The 22992-nt window shown below is 48.8% G+C and overlaps 1 protein-coding gene across 3 annotated transcripts in view; it reads right to left on the bottom strand.

Annotated features, from left to right (window-relative positions):
• Positions 1 to 7746: 7746 nt before the first annotated feature.
• CHST13 (carbohydrate sulfotransferase 13) overlaps positions 7747 to 22992 on the bottom strand; it is a 30594-nt gene continuing 15348 nt past the window's right edge. For 2 of the 3 annotated variants that reach the window (XM_017820609.1, XM_017820610.1), the window contains exons 2-3: positions 12493 to 12575; positions 7747 to 9070 (exon numbers count right to left, since the gene is read on the bottom strand). In XM_017820609.1, coding sequence (XP_017676098.1) covers positions 8225 to 9070; positions 12493 to 12558 — 912 coding nt within the window. In that variant the 5' untranslated portion in view covers positions 12559 to 12575 and the 3' untranslated portion in view covers positions 7747 to 8224. Of the gene's footprint in view, positions 9071 to 12492; positions 12576 to 16625; positions 16646 to 22992 lie in introns of those variants that run through there. The other variant, XM_017820611.1, reaches the window with a different exon arrangement.

Below are 22992 nucleotides of genomic sequence, written 5' to 3'. Positions count from 1 at the left end.
GAAATGCTGTGGATTTGGGAATTGTTTTTTTCTTTCTATGACTCTGCCTATTTCTAGTTCTAACTTGTCAGGTAGAACTTCTTGCTTCCTTCTCATCCATTCAGGTTGGACAATGCAATTTTAATAGAGCTTCTGGAAAATCAGTGTTTCCTAACCAAGAGCAGCCTTTTGCTGGCCACGTTTCAGGTTAGAATTAAAGCACATTCCCTCTCCCACAACTGCCATCCACTCATTAACAATTGCTCTGGGATGAGTCTTGAATCTGTGTAAGGCTTGTGTTGGGTTGGGTGATGACTGGGCGTGAGGATGTGGCCAGTGACTCCTTCAGTCCTCACTCCAGGGTGGCTCTGGTGCTGTCAGGGACACGTCAGGGAGGGGTTGTGGGGCTGAAAACATCCAATTCTCACTGCAATTGAAGAAGCAATAGGGTCATCTGGATAATAAGATGCTGAAGAGTCAGGAGTCAAGGACATGGATCAAACCTTTGAAAAATGTCACTAGGCCTCAACTTGAAGAATAATCTGCCACCTTCTTGTTGGAGAAGGGAAATGGGAGATCAAGTCCCCCAGCCTGCTGGCAGACAGGGGCCTTGTTCAAGGACCTGCTAGCTCTAAAACACTTAAATCTGAGCTGTGTTGGGTGACTGCTGGTGTTGGGCGTTTCTTTGCTCCCAGTTCCGCTCTGGTTTCCCAGAGCTGCTGCAAAGCTGAGGCCCCTGCACGGCATCAACACATGGCTGAAGGTCCCTGAGAGCAGAAGCTGCTCAGCTCTGGGCTGCCAGGTGTGGGGAAAAGCACTCCTTAAAAAAATACTAAGCTGTTGCCTCCCCCTTCCTCAAGCTTCCTCTTCCATTTTTTTTGTTTTGAAGGATAAATTGCCCCCTGCTGGCTTCACGATGGGGAGCTCTCAGCATTCGAGGCACACACTCCCCCAGCTCGGGCCTCGCTGCTTTATCTCCCGCTGCAGCCTGAGTGCTGTCGGCTCTGCTCGGCTGCACCATCAGCCCCGAGCACCCACGTGTGATAATTGCAGCCCAGCGGCTGAGGGGGCTTGCGGGGAAAGCAAAGCGACCGTCTGATTGCCAGCCCCAGTTTGACGGTGCTGTGTTAGGGGATGTGTACGTATATATTTTAATAACTTGAGCTTAGTGCTTTGTTTTATAAACCTTTACTAGCTCCTCCAATTTGGCACTGGCTTGAGCAGTCCTGGAAAATAACTCCTCCTGCCTCACCACCATCACTCCTTCTCCTTGCTGCGTGTCCCCCACTGCCTTGGAGAGGTCTTCTCTGGAGCTTGGTGCTTTTGCTGCTCATATGGACCAGGTAAGGCTGGTTCTAAAGACAAGCTGATGAAGACACCCCAGACCTCTACAGGATCCTGAACATGTGAAACTTTTTCTGCTTTCCTCATAATAGCACAGATTTGCCCTTGCTTCCTCCAATCCTGCAAAAGCCCTGACTGGAGCCTGTGGCTCGAGCAGACTACAAGGGACCCCAGTCACACTCCAACATCAATTCCCACTGCCCAACACACAACTGCTTCTCTATGTGCTTGCAGCAAAAGCCCTGGTACTGGTACATCCCTTTATCAGGGATTTCTGGGAAGAACTCAGCTTAATCTGGTTGTCACTGTTGACAGAGGACAGGGATGGGTACACATAATGGATGCCATCCGTGTCCTACTTGTGGGACTTGGCTGGGCCAGGGTGACCTATGCTGCAGCTTGCCCATGCTGGGCTTGGGGGGTTCCCACCTTGCAGGAGGCACTGGGGCTTGGAGCTGATGTGGGGAGATTAGAGGGCACAGTAAGATGTGCTGTTCTCCAGGGTACCCCTTGGTGGGCAGCCAAGCTTCAGCCTCGTGCTTGTGCACACAGTGCAGGGAGTGCACTTAAGACTCAAAATTGCTTCCAGCCTCAAGCAAAATGATATAACCAAAGGAAATGGTTTCAATAAAAGGGGATTTTTTTTTTCCTTTTTTTAAGGGCAGCAAGAGGCTAGTTATCTGGCTGTTCAGACTGTTTACTCTTTCTCTTTCCTCCTTTTTTTTCCCTGTGCAAATGAGAAAGGGCCTTTGCTAACGAAGGTTATATGTAACCCTGGATCAGCATTCCTGTAACTCCATCTGAATCTGCTCATCTAAGAAAGTACCCCCAGCCCCTCCAGTGACTGGTCAGCACTGCTCCCCCTCTCTGACACCGGCTGCCCTGGCTATCCCAGCGGGGCCAGAAGTCCCTGAGTTATCCAGGCATCCTCCTCCTTCCCTCCCCTTAAAAGCAGAAATTTGGTGCTTAAATGCCTGCAGGATCCTCAGCTTTTAAGAGCTTTCAGTACATCACAGAAGGCCCTACCTGGTTTTATGCTCCCTGTGGTGTGTTGGAGTGATTTTGTTGGGGAGGAGATTTGGGGAGGGGGTTGCTTTCCCTCCTTTTCCTCCACAAAATTCACAGTTTCAGAGCAAACCTATGTGGGTAGCAGAGCCCAGACAGGGTGTGGACATTTCATAGTGATTTCTGTCTTTAATCTAACCCAGCAGGGAAGTCATTGCCAGCGGTGGGCCTGGCTTCTCTGCTGCTGTGTCTGTGTCATTACTGTGCTCGGCTTCTCACTGGGATGCAGCCACCCCATCAGAGTCACCAGCACCTCTGTTTGAGCCAACAGTGACTTTTATTTGTATTTAATCCTTGTAACTTGCAAGTAAGCAACATCCTTAAAAAAGGAGGCGGTGAGAGAAGAGAGCTTCTTTCTTGCTGCTCTTTAGTCCTTGTCTGCTGACCTGCCTATCTGGGCTCATTGCTGGTCCTGGACTGAGAGACCCATGAAATGCTGTGAGACGCTAGTGGAAGGCTTATCTTGTTGTAACCTTTAGGGGGAATAGAGGAAAATGTGGAGTGTTGGCAGAAGAATGAGATCAGCTGTTTTTGAGCCCTGTGCAGCCATCAGTCAACTGATCCAGTCTGTAGCAGGGGGGAGTGAAAAAATACAATTTTTTTTTTGTTTAAACTCCCTTGATTTTATTTCCCACTGTATTAGCAGTGCCATTACATTCACTCCTGCCATCAGTCATTAGTTGTCTCCCAGTAAACTCGGGTTGATGTAAGTGTTGTGGGTCAGGGGCTGAGGAATGGCACTGGAGTTTGGGAGGGAGTGGGTGTCTGCCATGCACTACCACAGTGCCAGTGTGTTGGGGCCTCAGGGAGATCCAAGCTGAATTGGGAAGGAAGGTCAGTAAAGGGTTCCCCCATTCCTGGGTGCAGAGCAGTTTCACTTTGCAGGCAAAGAAGGGACTGTCACCATTTGTAGAGACAGATGAGAACAGGGGTTTGTTTTCAGGGACAGTCAAAGCATTTATATTTCTCCCCTCCCCAGCTTCCAGTCACTGCCTCCATCCTAATACAGTAATTTTCCAGAAACTCTGAGATGCAGCATCCTTACCAGGGACAAGTGAAGTGCCAGCCAGCAAACACAAGCAAGTCTGAAAAGCCTCCTTCAAGCGAGACGCCGCTTCCAAGACATACTTGAAAACACAATTTTTTTTTCCCTTTCAATGGAAGTCTATTTAAACCTTCAGCTGGTAAACAACCCAATCTGTGGTGCACAGCAAGCTCTGGAAGGAAACCTCCTGATTACTGAAGCTCTATTTTGTTACACTGGAAGGGGAAACTCAACAGCTTCACATGGGCCACAAGGGATAGGCCAGCGGCTCCATAGCATGGAATACCCACAGCACAGGCAAAGTGCCCTCCATGCTCCTAATTCTGGTGCAAGTAGAGCTGTCAGAGGAAAGGGCAGACTTTCCATCAACTGCTAAGCAATGTTGGATTGTGGCAAAGTTCAACACTGCAGGAAGGGAAAGTACTCTCTTTTTTATGCTAGGGGGCATCACTGTATTTATATAATAAATATGATGCTGTACACATATGTATATGTAGACCAAATGCCAAATGCCTATTAAGTATTATAACCATATACAAATATAATAATATATAATATGTAAATATAATAATAAATGCTCTTTAATTATTCTTGTAATACATATTTATACATATATTCATATTAAATACAATGCATGTATTATCACCTATAAATATTTCAAGTATTTGCAATAATTCTATTACACATTATAGTATAATCATTATTTACCTTGCCTAGGTGTGCACACATAAACATGCCAAAGTGAGGCTGTTCTTGTTTCTTTTGTGTCCCTGGTGCTCTGAGAGCTCCCCAGTAGCTTCCAAGCCAAACTCCAGGACCAACCTGAGTAATTCGGAGTTGTTTGTCCCCAAGCTTTCCAGTGTTTCTGAGGCCAGGATGGAAACTCCCATGGTACCAGCTGCCTTTCTGAGGGTGGAGGGATATTACTACCAGGGTCCTCACTTCAGCAAGGTCAGGACTGGCACTTACCCCCAGGCATGCCCATGCTGTACTTGCCCCATCTTGGCTCTGTGACACAGGCACTCTGTGACTCAGAAGTCTCAATGCTACTTCATATGGCAATGACCATGCTTTGCTGCTTAAATTATTTATTTCTAATAGGCAGCTGATGAGGGGGATTAGGAAGGGAGGGTTTAAATAGAGTTTGCAAGGTTATTCCTTCCCCGAGGCTGAGCCCTGTGTGGTCATGGTGTTTAACTTGGATTTTTCTGTTAATCTTTGTGCTTCCTTTGCAAAGCTGGGGTGACCCTGGCAGTGCTGTCATGGCAGCTTTCCCTTCGCCAGCACAGTCCTCCTGCCCAAACCCATCACTGCCAATGTAAGAACTCCAGCTTGGGCAGAAAACAGCACTGCCCAGTCAGCGTGATGCAGTGCCTAAACCCCACAGCAGATGAGCTGCCTCATTATGGGATAGGTGTCTAGTGGCAGCCACACCCATTCTATGATCTCTGCTCCTTTCAGTGCTTTAGCAGCCACTAGCATCCTTGCCTGGCTTTCTGAGGGACAAATCCCTCCTTGTCCACAGCCCAGATGCTCCTAGCCAGGCCCCAGATGTGGCAGGTTGGTGGAGAGTAACCCCTGGGCTCCAGCCCCACAGGGAAGGTTTATTTCCCTGCAGAAATACTAAGCTGTTTTTTTTTCTTGGCAGTGTAAGGCTTGTATTTAAGGGCACTGAAAGAAGTCCATGTACAGATAGAAATGCCCCTGCTGCCCTTGGGGTTAACCCTTTGCTCCTTCTCCAGGTGGCAGCAGTTGAGCTCATTCCTGGTGGGATGGTTGGGTCTGTCTTCACCTCGCTGCTCTTGAGGCTGCCTGAGAAGAGTCTTCACCTCCACTCATCATCAAACCTTGGCAAAAGCACAGCACAGTACAAGGTGTGTAGTCCCACAGGCCAGTTGAACCAAAGCTCCATTGCCACTAAGACAGACACATCCCACAGGACTGCATGTTGGTCATGTTTGAGATCCCAGCAGTGCTTTTGTGCCCTTCATCACCAGACCACTCTCTTCCTTCCAGGAACACTCCTCTGCTCCATGTTCCTGGAGGGCAGACCCCATGTATTCCCTTGTATTCCATGCCCTTGTGGCACATCAGGCACTGCCACATTCCCACTTCCAAGTAGAGGAGTAAACGAAATCCAATTACACTTCAGAGGTGACCGAGGGTTCCTTGGTATTTTCTCCTCTAAAAAGAAAAAGGAACGCAATGAAACAGTTAAAAACGCCACAAGCAATCAGGATCCCTCAGATAAATCATTCCCAGCACACTTACACCGCCTGTAGTTGGGATCATCGGTCACACGGGGTCCTCCTAGCTCCGTCCTGCTCCCGTCCTCCAGCGCTTTCAGTGGGACTGGGGAGGGGTCGGGCCGTGCCTGCCGGGAGGGCCGCAGCATCCCGTCCCCGCAGCATCCCGACCCCGGTCCCGGAGCGTCCAGTCCCGGCTGTTCGGCTTTGGCACGGCCGGAGCGTTTCCAGGCCCGGAAAGCTCCAACCCGGGCTGAAAGTGTTCACAAACACAAAGTGGCTCTTTTTTTTTTTTTTTTTTTCTGTTTGCACGGGCAGGTTTTGCTCTGGAAAGCGAGACGCAGGCAGGGAAGAAGCCAAGGGTATGACCTAAAAGGGTTGGACTGTGGACGTTGTTTGTTGGGTTTTTACAGAAAAAGCCCAGAAGTGGCTATTTCCAAAGGTCCTACATGACCCAGAAGACGCCTTGTTAAGGGGTATTGCCTTCAGCAGCCTGTGGCTGGGGCTGGAGGGCTGAAGTCGCTCCATACACGTGTGGCTGGGCTGTTGTTTGGGTCAATGGGTCAGGACTGATGGGATTGCCAGGAACGGGATGCCAGGAACAGGCTGCCGATCAAACAGTCGTTCATGGCTGGGACCATCTCCCCATCGCCACCATTGCAGGAAAGACTAGAAACTGGCTAAAGAACAAAGCCCAGAGCTTGCCCTTCCCTCACTTTCACACCAAAGAGAGCCCAAAGGGGCTCCCAGACAGCCAGATGTTGCCTAAACACTCACAGAGAGCAGGGAGCAAGCCTATCTATCCTTGCCACTCATTGTGCCATCAGCTCTTTAGAGGTACCTGCAGGGAACAGTATTTAGGAAAAGGAAAAAAAAAAAAAAAGAAATCCATCCAAAAATCTGTCCCTTTGTGACTCTGCATCTGACCCCACATTATGATTCATGACCAAAAGGAATGAAAAGATCTTGTGGAGACTTGAACAATTACTCTTCCAAGCAGAGGCAGTGCTAAGCAGGGAACACGAGACTCCTGAGAAAGCAGGAGGAATGCTCTCCAAGCCTGAATGCTGCCGATGAAATTTGTTGCATCATATAATCTGTTTTTGTGCTTTGTGTTTCAGCTAGGCAGGGAGATACTAAGACAGCATGAGAAAGGCCATTTCTGCGAGATCTCTAGTCCAGATTGGGAGAATCAGTCAGACTGCCAGGATCACCAGCAGTTTCATTTGCTTTTCTTTTTCATTGCTTTGCTAAACCCAATCTCCAAATGCAGCAAGCAAGGAGGGAGTGTCAGCATGTAGGTGCCAATCAGAGGCAGAGAGGAAAAAGGTTAAGATATAACAGCTGAAAGTTGTTAGATGGAAACATTGTTTTTGAAAGAGCCTGAGAGCACTATAATTTTATAAAACCTCCCATTGTATTGCACTAATAAGTCAAGTGTTTGCAGTTGAGCCAGCAGACACACTCTACAGCATCTCTAACCAGTGTATTTATTTACAAAGGCAGTCACCAAGCCAAAGCCAAACAGAAAAGAGGGAAGACTGAAATACGGTTTTAAAGAAATACAGCTCCTTGGACTGGTTTTAATTTAAAATCCTAGGGCTAGGTTTGTCATTTTCTTTTGTGTTTCACCCCATCCTCCCCTTTTTTAATTCAAGGAATGATTGTCCAAAGGCAGCCAGGCAAAGGGTTGTTTCCCTCTAGGTGTCTCTCTCCACGTTTTTATCCTCAATTTTTTTTCAAATACAGACACACAGACACGCACACGTACACACAGACAGACACAAACGTACAGAGACACTTTTCCGCTTTTGGAGTCAGGAGAAAGCACTGTGGACCTGCTGCAAACATGTCCTCTCACTCTCTTTGGTGTATTTTGTATTCAAACTGAGAGCATACGGAGAGGAACAAAAAAGCCCTCCAGGTATTGTCAGGGAGAAATGTGTGGTCAGAGTGACACATCTCTGCCTTCTCCAGCAATGGGGGATGGTGGGAGAAGTGGGACAAGGATGGAGGAGAACAAGGGAAAAAGAAAAGGTGGAAGCAATTTTCAACAAAAGGAAAAAGTTACATTAAATTATTGCTTTATTTCTGGTTCTATGCAAGTCTCTGACACACTCCACCCTGACCCCCAAGACACCATGTCTGCCCCTGAACAGCCCAGAAAGGAGGAGAAAGACCTGAAGGGATCCTGCCCAAAAAAGGAGCCTTCCCAAGACTTGGATCTACAGAGGAGTCCCTTAGTTAAAAGAAAGTCCCCAACCAAGGCAAGCCCTCCTACCCAGCAGTTTCCAATCCCACCACCATTCCCTGTAGATATTGAAGGGTGGGAGGGATAGGAAAGGAAAAACTCCAGCCTCAGTGTTTTGAGAGGTGTCCTCCCTCCAGACCATGCATGAATAAGGCATCAGGATGTGGAGCAGACCCTAGTGAGAGGGCACAAGGAAGAAGTCAACCAAGAGATGAGCACAAGGTGGGAGGAGAGGAATTGCGGCAAGATGAGAGTTATCCAGCTCTCCCTCACCTCTCCCCACCAGCCCCTGTCTCATCGGATGCGGAGGTATGAGGGGATGGAGTAATTGAAGAGCAAGTAGTCCATTTTGTATAAATTAAAAAGTCTCCTTTGGTAGAAGGGGTTAATGTCCTGGAAGAACTGGGCCGTCATGTCATCCGTGGTCCTGGTGGTCTTGGATGAAGCTGGGAATTTGACGGTCGTGTCGGCCCCAATCAGCTGGAGGATGTAGTTGGCATCTTCAGCCAAGGTCTCATACTTGCCCACCACGTCGTAGTGGATGATGCAGGGGTGGCAGAGCGAGTGCACCCGCTCCCAGTGCTCGTTGAAGGGCCCCTCCTTCTGCGTCCGTGGATCCAGCAGGTAGTAGACGAACTCCTCAAAGCGCACGTCGTCCCCGCGCTCCAGGGCCTTGTCACTGGGCTTCTGCCGGTGCCGCCGGATGATCTTGGTCCCGTAGTGCTTGTGGAAGGCCTGGTTGTAGCTGAGGGTGAACTTGTTGCGGTAGGCTGAGACCAGGCGCTCAAAGGGCTCCCGCACGAAGATGAACTTGAGGTAGCTGCGCAGGCGGTAGTTGATCTCGGAAACGCTGTACTCGGAGAGGGTGCGCAGGTTGGATGGGACATGGGCCTCGTGGGCGGGGATTTCCAGTGGGTCCTTGTACTTGCCTTGCCCTGTCAGGACCATCATCACCCGTTTCCAGTTAGTGCAGGCCACTTTGGGCACGTAGCAGTAGAGCAGCCCATGCGTGTCATCCACCACCAAATGCCGCAAGTCATCCCGCTGCAGGAGGCGCCGCTTGCGGGTGTAACGGTTGCAGACGTTGCTCAACGTCTCCCGTCTCTGATGGTGAATCGCCTGCAGTGTCGACTGCTCAAACTGGGGAGAAAAAAAACAACAGAGATGGTCACCAGTTCGCCCAAGATAACTGTAGGCTACACACAAGACTTGGCCCACAATTGTCTCCATTCCTTCCCCTTTCCTGGGTTTGGTAGTCACTCATGCAGGATTTTTGGGGACAGCATTGACTTTGAACACAATTTGATTTGGTGCTTTTAATCCTTGGACAGGCTGGGGGCAAAAGGGAGGACAAAATAGGATGAAGAGCTGGGTAAAGATACAAGTCAAAGGGGGTGAGGGAAGAACAGGTAGTGCAGAGAGGGTCAATAAGGGAGTATCTTTTAAAAGCATCCCTGCACGCACTGACCTAATGTGTTCTCCCTTACACCAGCCTGGGGGACATGCACGGCCCCAGGGGCAGACACTGCAGCCTGTTTGCTGGCACAGGGCCCCTCCTGCTGCTATGGGGCATTTCTGCATTGCACTGACACCTACACCCATGGGCTTGCTGTGAACGCCCCACCCAAGAGTGGCACACATGTTCAGGTATGCATGACGGAAAAGGCATGGACGTGCTGCCAAGGAAAGGCAGAGAGAATTGGTCTTTAACGCTGACAGTCCAAGCCTGGGGAGTAGGTGGGGAGCTGGAGGTGAGGTGGGGTGGTAAGAGGAGGAGCAAGGGGTTGCTGCAGAGGGTGGTGGGACCCTCTCTGACGGCTTTGGGTTCCTTCTACTGAGGGACTTTTTCTACACAGGCCATTCCAATGCCTCAGCTCTGGTCACAGTTTCCTTTATCACAGGGATGAGGAATTAAGACATGGTCATTTAACCCTTTTGACTCTTGCATCAAGGCCTGGTAGCTGCTGCACTGGCTTCTGAGGAGCCCAGAACCCCCTAACCACTGCCCAACTGAAACCCTCCCTTCAGATTTGGGGATGTGACCTTTCCTGTCATGGTTTTCATCAGAAATCCCAAAATGTCATTAAAATATCTAGGGAAGGAAAATCATTACCAGGAAGTGAGAAGAGGAAGGTCCTCTCTTCCTCCTACCCACTCACTCCCTGTTTTGCTCACAGGGCTTGGGAGGTTTTGTGTTCATCATTGCTGGGAACAGCCTTGTCTGGGTGATGACCACTAACAGCTCCACCACACGCCGGCCGACCCGGGATGGCTCTGACCCCGCAGGGCTCTTGCTCTGATGCTGTGTAATTACTGCCATGTCGCAAAACAACGGGGGGTTCCTCTTTGGGGTTGTGAAGACAGTCCTGTCAGTGTCCCAGGGTGCCACTGCAAACAGCTCTGCCACCCACAGAGACGTGGCAACCTCCAAATGAGGGCAAGGGCAGGCTGTGTCCTTGGTCCCTACATCCTTGCTGCTGACAGCTGTCACTGCATAGGCACACCCTTTGCTAAGATTCAGGTGCACTCTCACTGCTCCCTGAGGGACTGTAAGTTGGTTTGGGAGAGCCTGGGAGAGGCAGGGTTTGTAAAGCTCCTTAAAGAAGTTGGGATACTGAGACAAACTGCCCAGCCTGTGGATGATCCAGCGGACTTGTCTCCTTCAGAGAGGCACTAACACCTGGGCTAAAAGCTCCTCCTGCAAGGGATGAACCACACTCAGACCCTTTCGGATCTCATTTCCACAAAAGAACATTGTCTGGGTCACCTTAGCGACTACTTTCTCCAGGAACATGCATGTGCAGTAACCTGAGACAGGGGTAGGAGAAAGCATCCCATCCCTGCTCCTTCCAATAGGGGGATGATAAGGGAAAATGCTCAGATGGAGGAAACGCAGGTGAACAGATGCTAACTGCCACCAAAATATGACTCTGACATTGTTAGCTACTTGGCTATGAAGAAAATACAGCACCTAGGGAGGTGATAACCATAGCTGAAGAGGCATTCTCATGGTACAACGTCTTGTGACACAGCCAAACCTTTCAATAGAAATTTGTTTTGTTTGGAGCCTCCCTGTAGCCTTTTAAAATTGGAAACTCTTTTTGCAAGGGCTTAAAAAAAAAAAAAAGAGGCATTTTAACAATGTGATTTTTTTTTCAGGTGTTTTTCCCTGCACTTGCATAATTCAAAGCTATTGGACCAGAGAGACAGACAGACAGACACTGTCTGCAGGCATGGTAACAAATAAATGTGACTACTTTTCAACAGCCGCCCACTGGAATAACTGCACGTCTTGCAGTTATTTCAGAGCAAAATTGTTCCCTTCATTTCCTTCTCTTTAAAAGCCAGGGAAATTAAGCATGACTTTTAAGGAAATAACACCATGACATTCCAGCAGCATTAAGGTTTGCCGGCAGTGTGGTCGAGGAAGTCCATATTTGCCATTTTTCAGAGAGCAAACGTACTTCGGCTGCTTATAGGCATAAAAGCATCAACCTAGACAGTAACACAAAGCATCACATCTGGAGAGGAGATCCAGCTCCACCTGCATGGGGCAGTGCTGATGGGCAGTGGGGAGGCAGCAGGGATGGCAGCCCACTGCAGGGACCACCAGCATCGCCCTATGCCCTGCAGGAGATGACAGCCCCACGGACATGGGGAGATGAAGGGCACATTTGGTGGCTGGGGCATGTGGCAAGGCCCAGCCTGTTGCACCAGTTGGAGGGCGGTTTCCTGTAGGACTTTCTGCAGGGAAGCTGTGGGCGAGGATCCCTCTGCAAAGACAAGTGTGGCTGCAGGAGGGGAAAACTGCCCACCCAGAGGGGAAACACAGCAGAAGGAAACAAACACCTTTTGCAGTTTCAACCACAAACCCCACTGTGAAGGGTAAGCAGGACACCTTCCCTGATTCCGGCTGGATTGCAAGTGCTCCCTGTTTCAAGCAGCGATCATGGCTTGTCCTGTTGCAGACCCTTGCACAGAGAGAGACCCACTAATCCCTGGAGGGGATGATCTCTGCCCAGGCTGCCAATTTTTCAGGAGATGTAGACAGCACAACTGAGGGTGACAAACAGGCCTGAGACGTCCCAGGATTGTAAATCCCTCATGACTGAGTACATAAAAATATATATATAAAAATATTTAGATATCCATATACGTATGTGTGTGTGTATATATGAAGCACCCAACACAGAAACATCTATCACTTATTAGCTCAGAAACAGCAGTAACAATGCTCTTTCCCTGCTATGACAGCCCAGAATTGGCTTTGAATTCCTCAGACGGTGAAATCTCCCAGGTTTGCCCACCTATGGCTCAGCCCACTGGTAATGAAATCATTTGCCCGGGTACCGGCAAGGGCCATAAGTGGTTTGTATCAACAGTTACTCCCCAAAGCATTGTGGTCTTGTCTTTTGGACACAGCCAGAGGTTCAGGTGTGAGGACCTTGGGGGTAGTTGACAATGGCACAGTGTCCTGCACACCAGAGGGGTGAAAGAAAGGGTCAGTGCCTGGCACTCCACTCCATCTTCACCTCATCATCTCCATCTCCCCTTCCTCTTACCTGGTAACTCTCATACAGGGCCTGGAGTGGGCTGCGACCGGCCTTCCCCTGCCAAGTGGATCTCATAGCTCCGTCTTCTGAGGCTGGAAAAGGAGTGAGAAAAATCAGAAGGGTTGGAAGAGCCTGCTTCCCTCACCTTGTCTGGAGATGCTCAAGCTGGAATAAGGCAACATCTCCTGAGAAGAGACAAATAAATCCACCTGGTTCTGAAAGTGATGTTCAAGCAATTCTTGTCCCTCTCTCTTACATTTTAACAAAATCTGCAGCTAGGATTAAAAAGATCCAGACTTAATCTTTAACAAATAAAAGACCATAAATAAAGATTACATCTTGTTACAATTTCAAGAGCAACTGGGAACAGTTTGATCCATATGCATTTGGGAAATGCCACTGTGTGCAGGTTGCATTGTTGAGGGAATGACCTAGGAGGAGACAGGACCTCGGTCAGCATTGCCACAGCCCTGTGAGGGACGAGATGGCATCTGTGCTTGGCAGAGGAAAGGGTAGATCCAACACCAGCTGAGCCTCCCCAGGCTCAGAGTTTGCACTTCCGGGCTCAGAGACGTGGACAGAAATAGAGAAATTGGTCAGGTGCTTTGTCTGACTAGTAAATCAATTTAAGTTCATTTTTGCTATTTATTTTTTTTCTTCCCTTCTAAACCAGCACCATCTCTTCTGGTGTTTGAAGCTGAAGACAGCCACCCAAGCAGTCGTTGCCCCTTCCCTGCTCTGCAGATTGGTTGGTTTCATTTCAGAGGTTGATTTGCAGCAGCACCAAACCTAAGGCTGGATCTGGCCAGGTATGAATGTGGCACTGGACACTCAGTTGGTGACAGCTGCTCAAGCTCTCGTGCTCATAAATTACGCAGGGATGCAACCACCTTCCAGGCTATGAAGCATCTGCTTCAGCTGCCATTCCTTGGCCCTAGAGACCAAGCACAGCACAGCATGAACAGAACCATGTGGCCTGGATATCCCAAACCTAATACAGGGAGCCAGCCATGGCAGGAGCACAGGTTCTCGCTTGCAGTAATACCTTCAAGCAGCTGTCCCATAACTCACTCTGCTTCATGTCTCTGACCCTCCCTGTTGGCAGAGGATGTCACAAGAGTTTTAACATGAGGGTTGTGCAGGCCTAGACTTGGCTTCCACATAAGAAATCACACTCATGAGTTTTAAAAAGAAAAAGATGTTATTTCTGAAGGGGATGATAGGAACCATTGTTCAGGAGATTGTGGCCTGGGAGGCTCTTCCAGTCCTCCAAATTTCTGGGAAAAGCATGTGACACAAGCCATTTCTAGCAACATGAAGGTTTCTAATAGAGGGTTTTTGCCTGACAGTTTGAGGCTCTGGATCTTTTTGTTCACTGACCATCCCCAAACAAAACCAAATTTGTTATACAAGCCCCAGATGGCATCTGTATAACCAAAATAACCAGTAGGAAAAATCCAGATCCCATCTCCATTTTCATGTGCTTGTATTTTGCTTAAATGAAAACTGCTCCAAAGTACGAAGTAACCAGAATCTAAGCTAAAGATTATTCATTCCTGGAGCTGCAATTAGGAGGAAGTGACTGCCTGATCTCACAAGATTTCATCAGCAGTGCCTGAATGCTTGTGCGTCCGTGGGAAATGACACTTCCTGCAGGACTGGACTGATCAAGATGTGACTCAACAAGAAGTTACAGTTTCTTCCTCAATCTCCTGTATCAGTTACCCCACAGGAGGGTGAAATGGCATCTATGCTAATGAGAGATAAGCAGAAAATCCAACGTACAGTGCTGGGCTGAGATGCTTGTCCCAGAGGGGCCTCTTTTCACATTTCCAGGCTCAGCCCTCTGCAAATGACAGGGAATGAGATCAGCCCTGAAAACTCAACTTGTTGCAGCTCAAATCTGCAAGCAGAGACCATTAAACTTGAGTCTCTTTCCTATCTGGGCCTGATAAACTCCTGTTCAATGTAGGAGAGTGACCCCACTGTGGGCTGTCTGCAGCGCCCTGCACCACAGCAGACACTGGTCCTGTATTTAGTAAAAACAATGCAGAGGTGTTTGTTTTCAAGATTAACACGTGCATCAACCAGAACCTTTCTCCCTAGGACAGAAGCAAACCCTGGGTGGTTCAGGCTGACTTAAAGCTGCTAGAATGCAAATAGCTTGTGCTGGTGCTGTGCAAGGGGGGGCGGAGACGTCCCAGGGAAAGGCTTCACTGTCTGGTGCAGCATCAGGTCATGGCCCTGGAGGAACACTGGCTCGGCAGGAGGCTGTTTGGGCTGAACAAAAGGCAAATCCGAAGTAGAGTGGGGAGGGAGCAGAGGTTGGGCAGGTCACATCCATGCTCTGACCTTTCAGTCCTCTTTTCTTCAGAGGAACCAGCCTGGCCAGCGGCTGCTGCACCTTGTAGGACTCTTGCCAATAGCCCCAGCAGAAATGTTCCAAAATCTATTTCCTCCAGCCTTTCCCCAGCACAAGAACTGTTAGAGAACAAGGCGTCTTCTCTGGTTAGCAGCAACCCCCCTGGGATCCCTGCTATGCTCTTGCTGCACAGGGTTCCAGAACAAAAGGGAAAGAGGGGGAAAAAAAAAGGAAAAATCCCCTGTCAGGCTGCTCCCGTGCAGCTGGAGGAGACCTGGAGTGCTGAGCTGGCGGGGGGAAGACGCCGGCACTCCACACTCACTGCATCCTGACATGCACTCCAAAGCGATGACACCATCCCTGCCAGGGCACTCCCAAACCCTTCAGAGTGCCTGGCCCAGTGGCAGGATTTTACAAGGCTCCACTGCAGAAAGTCTCCCCCCTCAGAAACTGTCTGCTCTCACTACACACAGTGTCCCAAGGAGAAAAGCAAACAGGATCCTGGCTGGGCCACAATGATGACTTTTGAAGCCAGTGTTAAGCCCCATGGCATAAGGGGAGATGCAGCTGCAGCCCAGCACAGCTCCATGAGGCACCGGTGCATGGGAGGGCAGCAGCTGGTATGCATGTGTGTCCCATGGGACCAGAGTCCGTTCTCTGCAGGGCTGGATCAGAGTGGCTGCAGCGTGTGAGTGAACAGAGAAAAGCCCAGGCTGCCTGTGCCCAAAGCATGCCAAAAACATGTGGGATGACCCGGCAGAGCTACACTGGCCATCACAGTGGTAAGCAGGCCAGGGCTGCTGTGATCTCTTGAGCCAGTAGCAGGCTGTAGATGGTGATTTAGCAGAGTCTAGCCCCACTAAGATCAAGCTTTGTCATCTAACACAGATCTGCCCCATGACCCCAAGATGTGGTCATCTCTTATTCACCATCTTTCAGCCCTGACCCTGTAACATCACTGCTCATGCACTCCTCTGCCAGTCCTCCCCCATCATCAGACCCTGGGTCCTCATCATGCAGCTTTATGAACACAGCTCAGGCCCAAGCTGAACACAAACCCCCACTTCCTCAGCTGCCTCATCCCAACCACCTTATCACTCAAAAAAAATCCCACAGCTTGTTCCCATTCTGGGCTTTCTCCCTATTTTGGGACTCTAGTTTGGGAAGGCCAAGGAATACTGAAATAAATGACAGTGTTGAGGAGGGAGTATCATCCGAGTAAATCAATGGTTTGTGCTGCATTTTGGCACCATGGTCCTGAGTACAGCAGGATATTCCATCATGGAGGAGCTGCCAAGATCTTCACATCCTGGCTTTTCTCCTGACTTTACAGCTTGTTACTGAGGTTCCCAGATTCCACCACATGCAGTGGTAATGCTTGGAAATTTAGCATTGCCACAATTGCATCTGAAAGCAGCGACGTTGCTTAGCCAAGGCATATCAACTTTCTCAAGGGGAAAAAATATCAACCCTTGGCAGCTGCTGGATCACTATTTGGGTAAGAAGTATCAAAACAGTGTATATCTGTGATGCAAATCCAAAATGTTTTTCACTGAGACGGGCAGAAGGAAGTATCACATTTGTCCTTTGCATCTCCAAAGTGTGAGACAAGGGAATAGCAGTGATGCAGAGCAAGAGAGCAAAACTCCCATGCTAAGAGACCCTGACCAGAAATCACTGAACGAGATGAGCCTGAAAGGGAGCTCAGGCACATTTTTGAGTCTCCTGTGCAACACATGCTTTCAGACTTTCCCTTGGAGCTCAAAAAGGCATCACGCACCCTCCTTCCTTTCCCCCTGCAGCCCAGACTTTAGTGCCGTGCCATCACAACTGAAGTTATTATCTTGCAGCGTGACATCAATGCAGCAGCAGGATCTGAGGTTTCAATGACTTGCCAGCTCTCACTGGAAAAGGGAACAGATTTTAAAGCTGTGACTATTTAGGTGTACTAGCTGATTACAAAGACAGCCAGACATGTGTGAGGTGAGGGAAAGACTGGATCATGCCCATTCCAGACCTCTGGAAGCACCAGTGAAAGAATTTGCTGTTTTGGCTGCAGAGACCCTTAAGAAAGGAGGGAGGTTCTTTCTCTGCAACCACAACAGCAAATCCAGTGCCTGAGTTGAAAAGTTTGGCCAGGAGACAGGATTCAGGCAGCAACGAGCCTGCTAGGCTGACATCAGCATTACTCAGGCTTTAGAAAACAGTCTGAAGGAAAGAAAACAAATAGAAGATGTGGGTGCAACTGAAAAATAAATAAACGTGGCACTTACCAAGCACAGCTCATACCCAGGCAACCTCGCCTGTGAATAAAATAAGCCATTTCTGTAGATCAAGCCTATGTGTCAGATCTTCACCCAGATAAACACAGTACATGAGATAAGACACACCACAGGAAACAAGTACTTCAGTGGAAGATGAAGTTTAAAAGGAGAACTGTAAAGGACATGAGCAACTAGAAAGCAGGTGGCACTTAAATGAGAAATACTGCACAGAGGGCAGATTTCTAGTAAAATATCTCCCAGATCGGCTTTGGGATTAATACTTTGGGAAGGACTTGACATAAAAATAGAAAGATACTGATGACAGACAAAGCATAGAGAAAGGTTGCCATGGCAGGGAGAGACTGAAACACCAACAGGGAAAGTTCGTCCTGGACCAGGGGAGTGGAAATTTAACAGGATTTAATTTCACAATGTTGGAATTCAGCTGTGTCTTCTACTTTGCTGCTGGAAGTGGCAGGAGGTCCCAGATGCATTAGTTCTGGGCTATCAGCTGCCAGTGTGACAGTCATAAAAAAAAGGCAAATGAAGTCCTGAAACATATCAGGTGAGGTATTTGCCATAGCAGCAAAAAAAGCATGAATACTATTATCCATAGCATTGGTGACCCTCACCTGCTGTGCACTGCCAGCTCTGCTCTCCTGGGACAAAGGCAGATCCAAAGCTGCTGAAAAGGTGCCAGGTGATCCCAGGACTTGCTGCCCCATGGGAGGCTGCAAGGGCTGGATGTGTATATGAGCTGAGCTGGGACATGATTATACCCTGGGAACAGGCCAGCAGAGAGTAATGGGAGGTGTTTCACACGCAGGACATCTTCATGCCCACTTACGCAAGTGCCAGATAGGAAAAGGTTTGGAAAACTCAGATCAGAGGTCCCAGTGGCCGAGACAAAACAAGGAGGCATCCCAACTCATTTTGGGCTGGAGGATGAAGATTTCAGGCATTTTCCAGGCTGGACCCCAGGGCCATGAGGAGCCAAAAACTCCACTTGTGGTCTCCAATACAAAACACTGGAGAGGGTTAAAACCTGGAGGAGATTCAGTGGTGTCCAGCCAAGGGAAGTGAAGAGACAGCACATGTGCTTACACATGAGCAGGCACCCCAGAGGCCCTGAGGAGCTAATCCTGACCCCACCGCTGCCTCCTGCTGCTGTCTCACAGCCCCAGCTTCACTTCCTGTTGTGTCTGTGCAAAATCTAAAAAACCAGAAAAAATAATTGTGGTGCCTGAAATGATCAGTGTTAATTACAGCCTGCGACTGCCAACGGGTGAGTGGGATAGGTGCCTCTTTGTTCTGTAGGAAGACTCAGTTCTCAGGGCAGACCCTCTTGGAAGGGGATGTTCTCTCTCAGACCAAAAAAACGCTCCAAACTCAGAGGAGGTGCTGTTATTGATGAATTCTGAACGGAACATAGGAAAAGATATTGGTGATAGGAACTGTCTGCCTAGAACACATGGCATGTGTGCAGCTGAACTGCATTCATGGGAGAAGGAAGAGTTCACAGTGGGAAACAAATTACTATATTACCCCTTTCTATCAGAAAGGGAAACAACACCCAGAGGTCTATGAAGTAAAGGATTTAGCACTTGCTTTAAGTCAGTCACTAGAAGAGCCAGAAATTAGGACCTGAATCTCTTTGTGGGCATGGCAATGAGCTTCTCCAGACCTTGCTGACTCCTCTCCAGCACCTGTCTCAGGCGATGAGTGAGTGCTTCAGCCACAGCAGTGATGGCTCACTCATCCCTGACTGCAGAAACTCAGCTTTGCTTCATGAAGAGTCTCCTCACTATTAAAATAATGCACCCAAGAGACACAGAGAAGGATCCTGCCATCTAATTTATGAGAGGATATTGTGACTGTTAGTCGAAGCCAACCCAAGTTGCAGCCACTGGCTGCTGAATCTGTCCAATTTTCGATTTTAACATCCAAGCAGAACAAAAAAAAAAAAAAAAGAGAAGGAAAAAGAAAACAGAGCTTGGCAGCAGCAGTGATAGATCCAGACAGTTCCTTCAGTCTGAGCTCAGTTTTCCCTCCTGCTTTGATAGCAAAGCCTGGGACATGCAGCTGGACACAACAACTGGATGAGGATGGTCCAGGGCACGGCAGCCAAGAAATCCCACATGGAACCACAGTCCTGGGCAGTGGCCAATGGTCCACGTGAAAAGTCCTGCTTGGAAAGAATCGGAGCTATTGGGTCAAACAGCGCCATCTCAAGAAAGCAGTTTAATTCTAGGAAGGTCTGGCTTTTATGCTTGGGCTCCTAATGGTGGAGAACATATTTCCTTAATTTCTACCTAAGCACAAGGTCTGATTGTTGTTGTTTGTTGGTTTTGTTGTTGTTGGTTTTTTTATTAAAGATAGCTACTTTTTAAAACAAGGGTGATGGGGGAATCCAAACACCAAGATTCCACAGAGAGCTCCAGATACACTGGCTTAATGCTGGGGAAAGCAGTGACCTCTCTTTGTGTAAAAGACAACCAAATAAGTGACTATTTGGTTTCTCACATGCTGCACTTGGCTGTGAAGAACTGTGGTAATTTTGTCATTCACAGAGCTAAGGGAGAACCTCCGAGAATTAAAACCAAAGCTCATTCCTATTTTAATTCTCACTCAGAGGTTTCAATTTGGAAATGAAAATTTTTGGCTCCAAAATCAAATCAAATTTTTGGCTTCAAAGAGGCAATCAAGTCTCCTTAGATTCTCGTGACTGCTGATTCTTACTGCATTTAGAAAGTCAAGGATATAGACAAAAGAGGCTGAATTAAAATGCTTAAGAAAGGAAAAGAAATCTAACAGAGCCACATGATTGATTTGCTTAAATGCATCCTTCAGCTTTGTGAATTCAGACACAAACACCTCCACCAGAGAGCTGCAAGTGTAAGGAGGTGTAAGTGCAAAGGCTCATCCAGGTGTTTGCACCCAGAATGTTCAGAGGTAGTGGGCAGCATCCATGCCCCATTCTGGCAGGCAAATTGGCAGCAGAGCACAAACACAAGTAAGAATTTTGGGGAGAGAGAACATGTTATGGGGAACAGCAATATTCAGAGAAGCACAAGCAATGGCAAGAAGGAACCAGCCCTGTAGAGAACAACCAGAAGAGATGTTTTCTGGTCTTTTCCTCCTGCCTCTCCCAAGCAAAGTACTGCTGCCCAAGAAGAGGAAAGCTCAGATATCAACCTGTGACAGCTTCCACCTTGCACAGCTTCCACATGGCAGTGAACAGATCCCATTGGAGCAATCGCTGTGCTTGACCTCTTTTGTTCATCCTGGGGTTGTGTCAGCAAGTGGTGAGCAGGAGGAGTGATGGAGGGGAGCTGGCATCAAATCACAAACTACGTAACTCTAACATTTACAATACAAACATTCATTTCTTTTTCCAGACCAACATTCTCTGCAACTCAGGAAATGCCCCTGTGGCCCTTCCCACCTTTGCTCCTCTTGTCATGGTGTTTTTCTCTCCAGTTATGGCTTGTTCAGTGTGTTCTGCCTCATGACAATGTCCTCTTGCAGAAGCTCAGCACAAGCACAAACACACCTGTTCCCATCAGCAAGTGAGCAGTGAGTGGCTCTCCTGTGCAGGTTATGTGGACACAGGTAACAGGTTGCCACCTAACACAGCCCTGTGCGGTGTGGTCACAGGCAGACCCACTGCTGGCTGCCTCCAGTATTTTCCTGGCTGATGAACAAGCCAGCAATGTATAATCCAGGCTATTCCTGACAGCCCGCCCTCGGCTCTGCAGGCCAAGCCTCAGTGAGGGCTGGCTGCTCTGCATGACTCTCTGCTGAGGCAGAGGCGGCACAGAGTCTGTTGGAGATGTCTGTCTCAGCTCACTTGTTAAGGAAACGGAATAATTCTCCATTCTCCCTCAAACCTCTCCCCTGCCAGCTCCTCCTGTTGCCTTACAGCAGACTGACAACCTGGAGCATCCTGGGGAGCAGCAGGGACCTTCGCCTCACTTGCTCCAGAATGTTTTCAGACATTAGAGCAGAGCAAGGGGCAGGACACCGCTGAGCTGACTAGCTATGAATAGCTGAAAGAACTGCACAGGAGCCCATGCATTCACACCAGGACCCAGTTAAGGCCCTGATCCTGTACAACTCTCCCTGGAGGAACGGGCAGTGGGAGCTCCAGGACCTACAAGGTCTGTAGCTGGTTATACCCCTGCAAGTGTCCTGGAGCAGGTCCTTCCCAGACAACCTGGCCAGGGTAATGTAGCTTATCAGAAGGGCAGGACTGTCACATTTGGGATTCTGCTTCCTTGAGCAGATCAGCAGGTAGACACATCCCTGTGCCCTGCAAAACTATCCATCACATGATTTAGTGGCATTCCTCCATGTCACCAGCTGAGCCACAACCCTCAGGCACTGGCATGGCACCAGGAAGCTCAGCTGTCCCTCTGAAATCACTAGATAAGTGTCTTTCACCAGCACTGCCTCCAAACTCTCAGGATAAGAAACTGCCTCAGGTAGGTCGTGTTTGGGTCATACAACTCTATTTTCAAGCATAGCCACCACCTCGATGTTGTTGGCCTGATTATAACCCATGGCAAAGTCCCATCTCCAGCCAGATGTCACCTCTCACAAGGACAGCCCCTAGAAGCACAAACAACCAAAATATGTCTGTTCTCACAGGGTTGGGGAGCAAAACATACATATAAGCCTGAAGCTCATCTGCTTGTCCATCAGAGGGCTTAACGAAGGGTATTCAATTTCTCTTACCACTACAAGACTGCTGCTACGAGTTTGTATAAGGCACTTCCCAAATGGCACCCACATGACAGAATGGGCTGGAAAACACAGATCTGATCACTTTGGGGCTGAGCAACAGATCACTGGATGTTTTGGTTCAGGTAGTCCAGCACACTCTTGTTTAAAGGCCCTGCTGAATCAGCCAAATGGAGGATTGTGCCCAGAGAGACCCTGGTACTATCAGCCCAGCCTGAGGGGACTGCTCCCCGTGGAAAGGCAGAAGGCCCCCTTTGGTGATTCACATGGTCCTGATTTAACGATGTTTCATTCAGCAGAAATTAAACCGAGTGACTTGAACTTGGCTGGATCAGACAGAATCGAGTCCCAGCAGCATGAGGATGCTTGAAAGCTTAGCTCAGGCTTTTTTCCCAGCGCTGCACATTTTCTCCCATCCACCCCTAGACCTTTTGAAACAGCCAAATCAAGTAATTAACCCCCCGTTCCCTGCCTCCCCTCACCTCCCAGCACTTAGAAACTGTGGAGAACTAAACAGAGATGTGCTGGGAGGAGGTTACCCACAAAGCTAAGGGAAAAACCACAAGCAAAGCAGCTCGGGGCAAACCTGAGTGGGGCAAGACAGGACGTGCACATGAGGAGGTTTACACAGAGAACCAGCCCACGTACAACAGGCACAATGAGCTGCAGCAGGGAAAGACAAATCATCTCTCCCATCAGCTTGGATGGGTGAACCTGCACATGTTTGCATATGGAAGAAGGTGGTTTCGCAGCACCACAGGCACTTGGGGTCACTTAGAAGTGATGTTTAACCACCATAATAAAGTACTATCTCAGGGCAAGGTGAGGGAGGGTTGTAGAAGAGTGATGAAGGCTGCACAATGGTCCATCATCTTCCTCTTCTCCAGTACCTGGCTAAAACATATCTCATTGCTGGGGAGCCAATGGAGGGGTCCTACCAGCCTCTATCATGCAGACCTTCCTTCCCTGAAAATCTCTCCCTTTTCCCCAAATGACTCTTGTTTTTCTGGGAAGCTACTTAAGGCCAACTCCAAGCAGCCACAGATGGCTCCAGAAGGGTGACAGGGCACCCCACCCCCTGAACCTATTTTCACCCCACGTCTCTGCTGACAAAGCACCCCCAATAACTCCTTCCCAGCC

Source organism: Lepidothrix coronata, unplaced genomic scaffold, assembly GCF_001604755.1.
Source record: "Lepidothrix coronata isolate B3197 unplaced genomic scaffold, Lepidothrix_coronata-1.0 Scaffold84, whole genome shotgun sequence".
Lineage (NCBI taxonomy): Eukaryota > Metazoa > Chordata > Aves > Passeriformes > Pipridae > Lepidothrix > Lepidothrix coronata.
The sequence above is the reverse complement of the archived record's forward strand: the minus strand, read 5'-3'. Positions and strand labels throughout refer to the sequence as shown.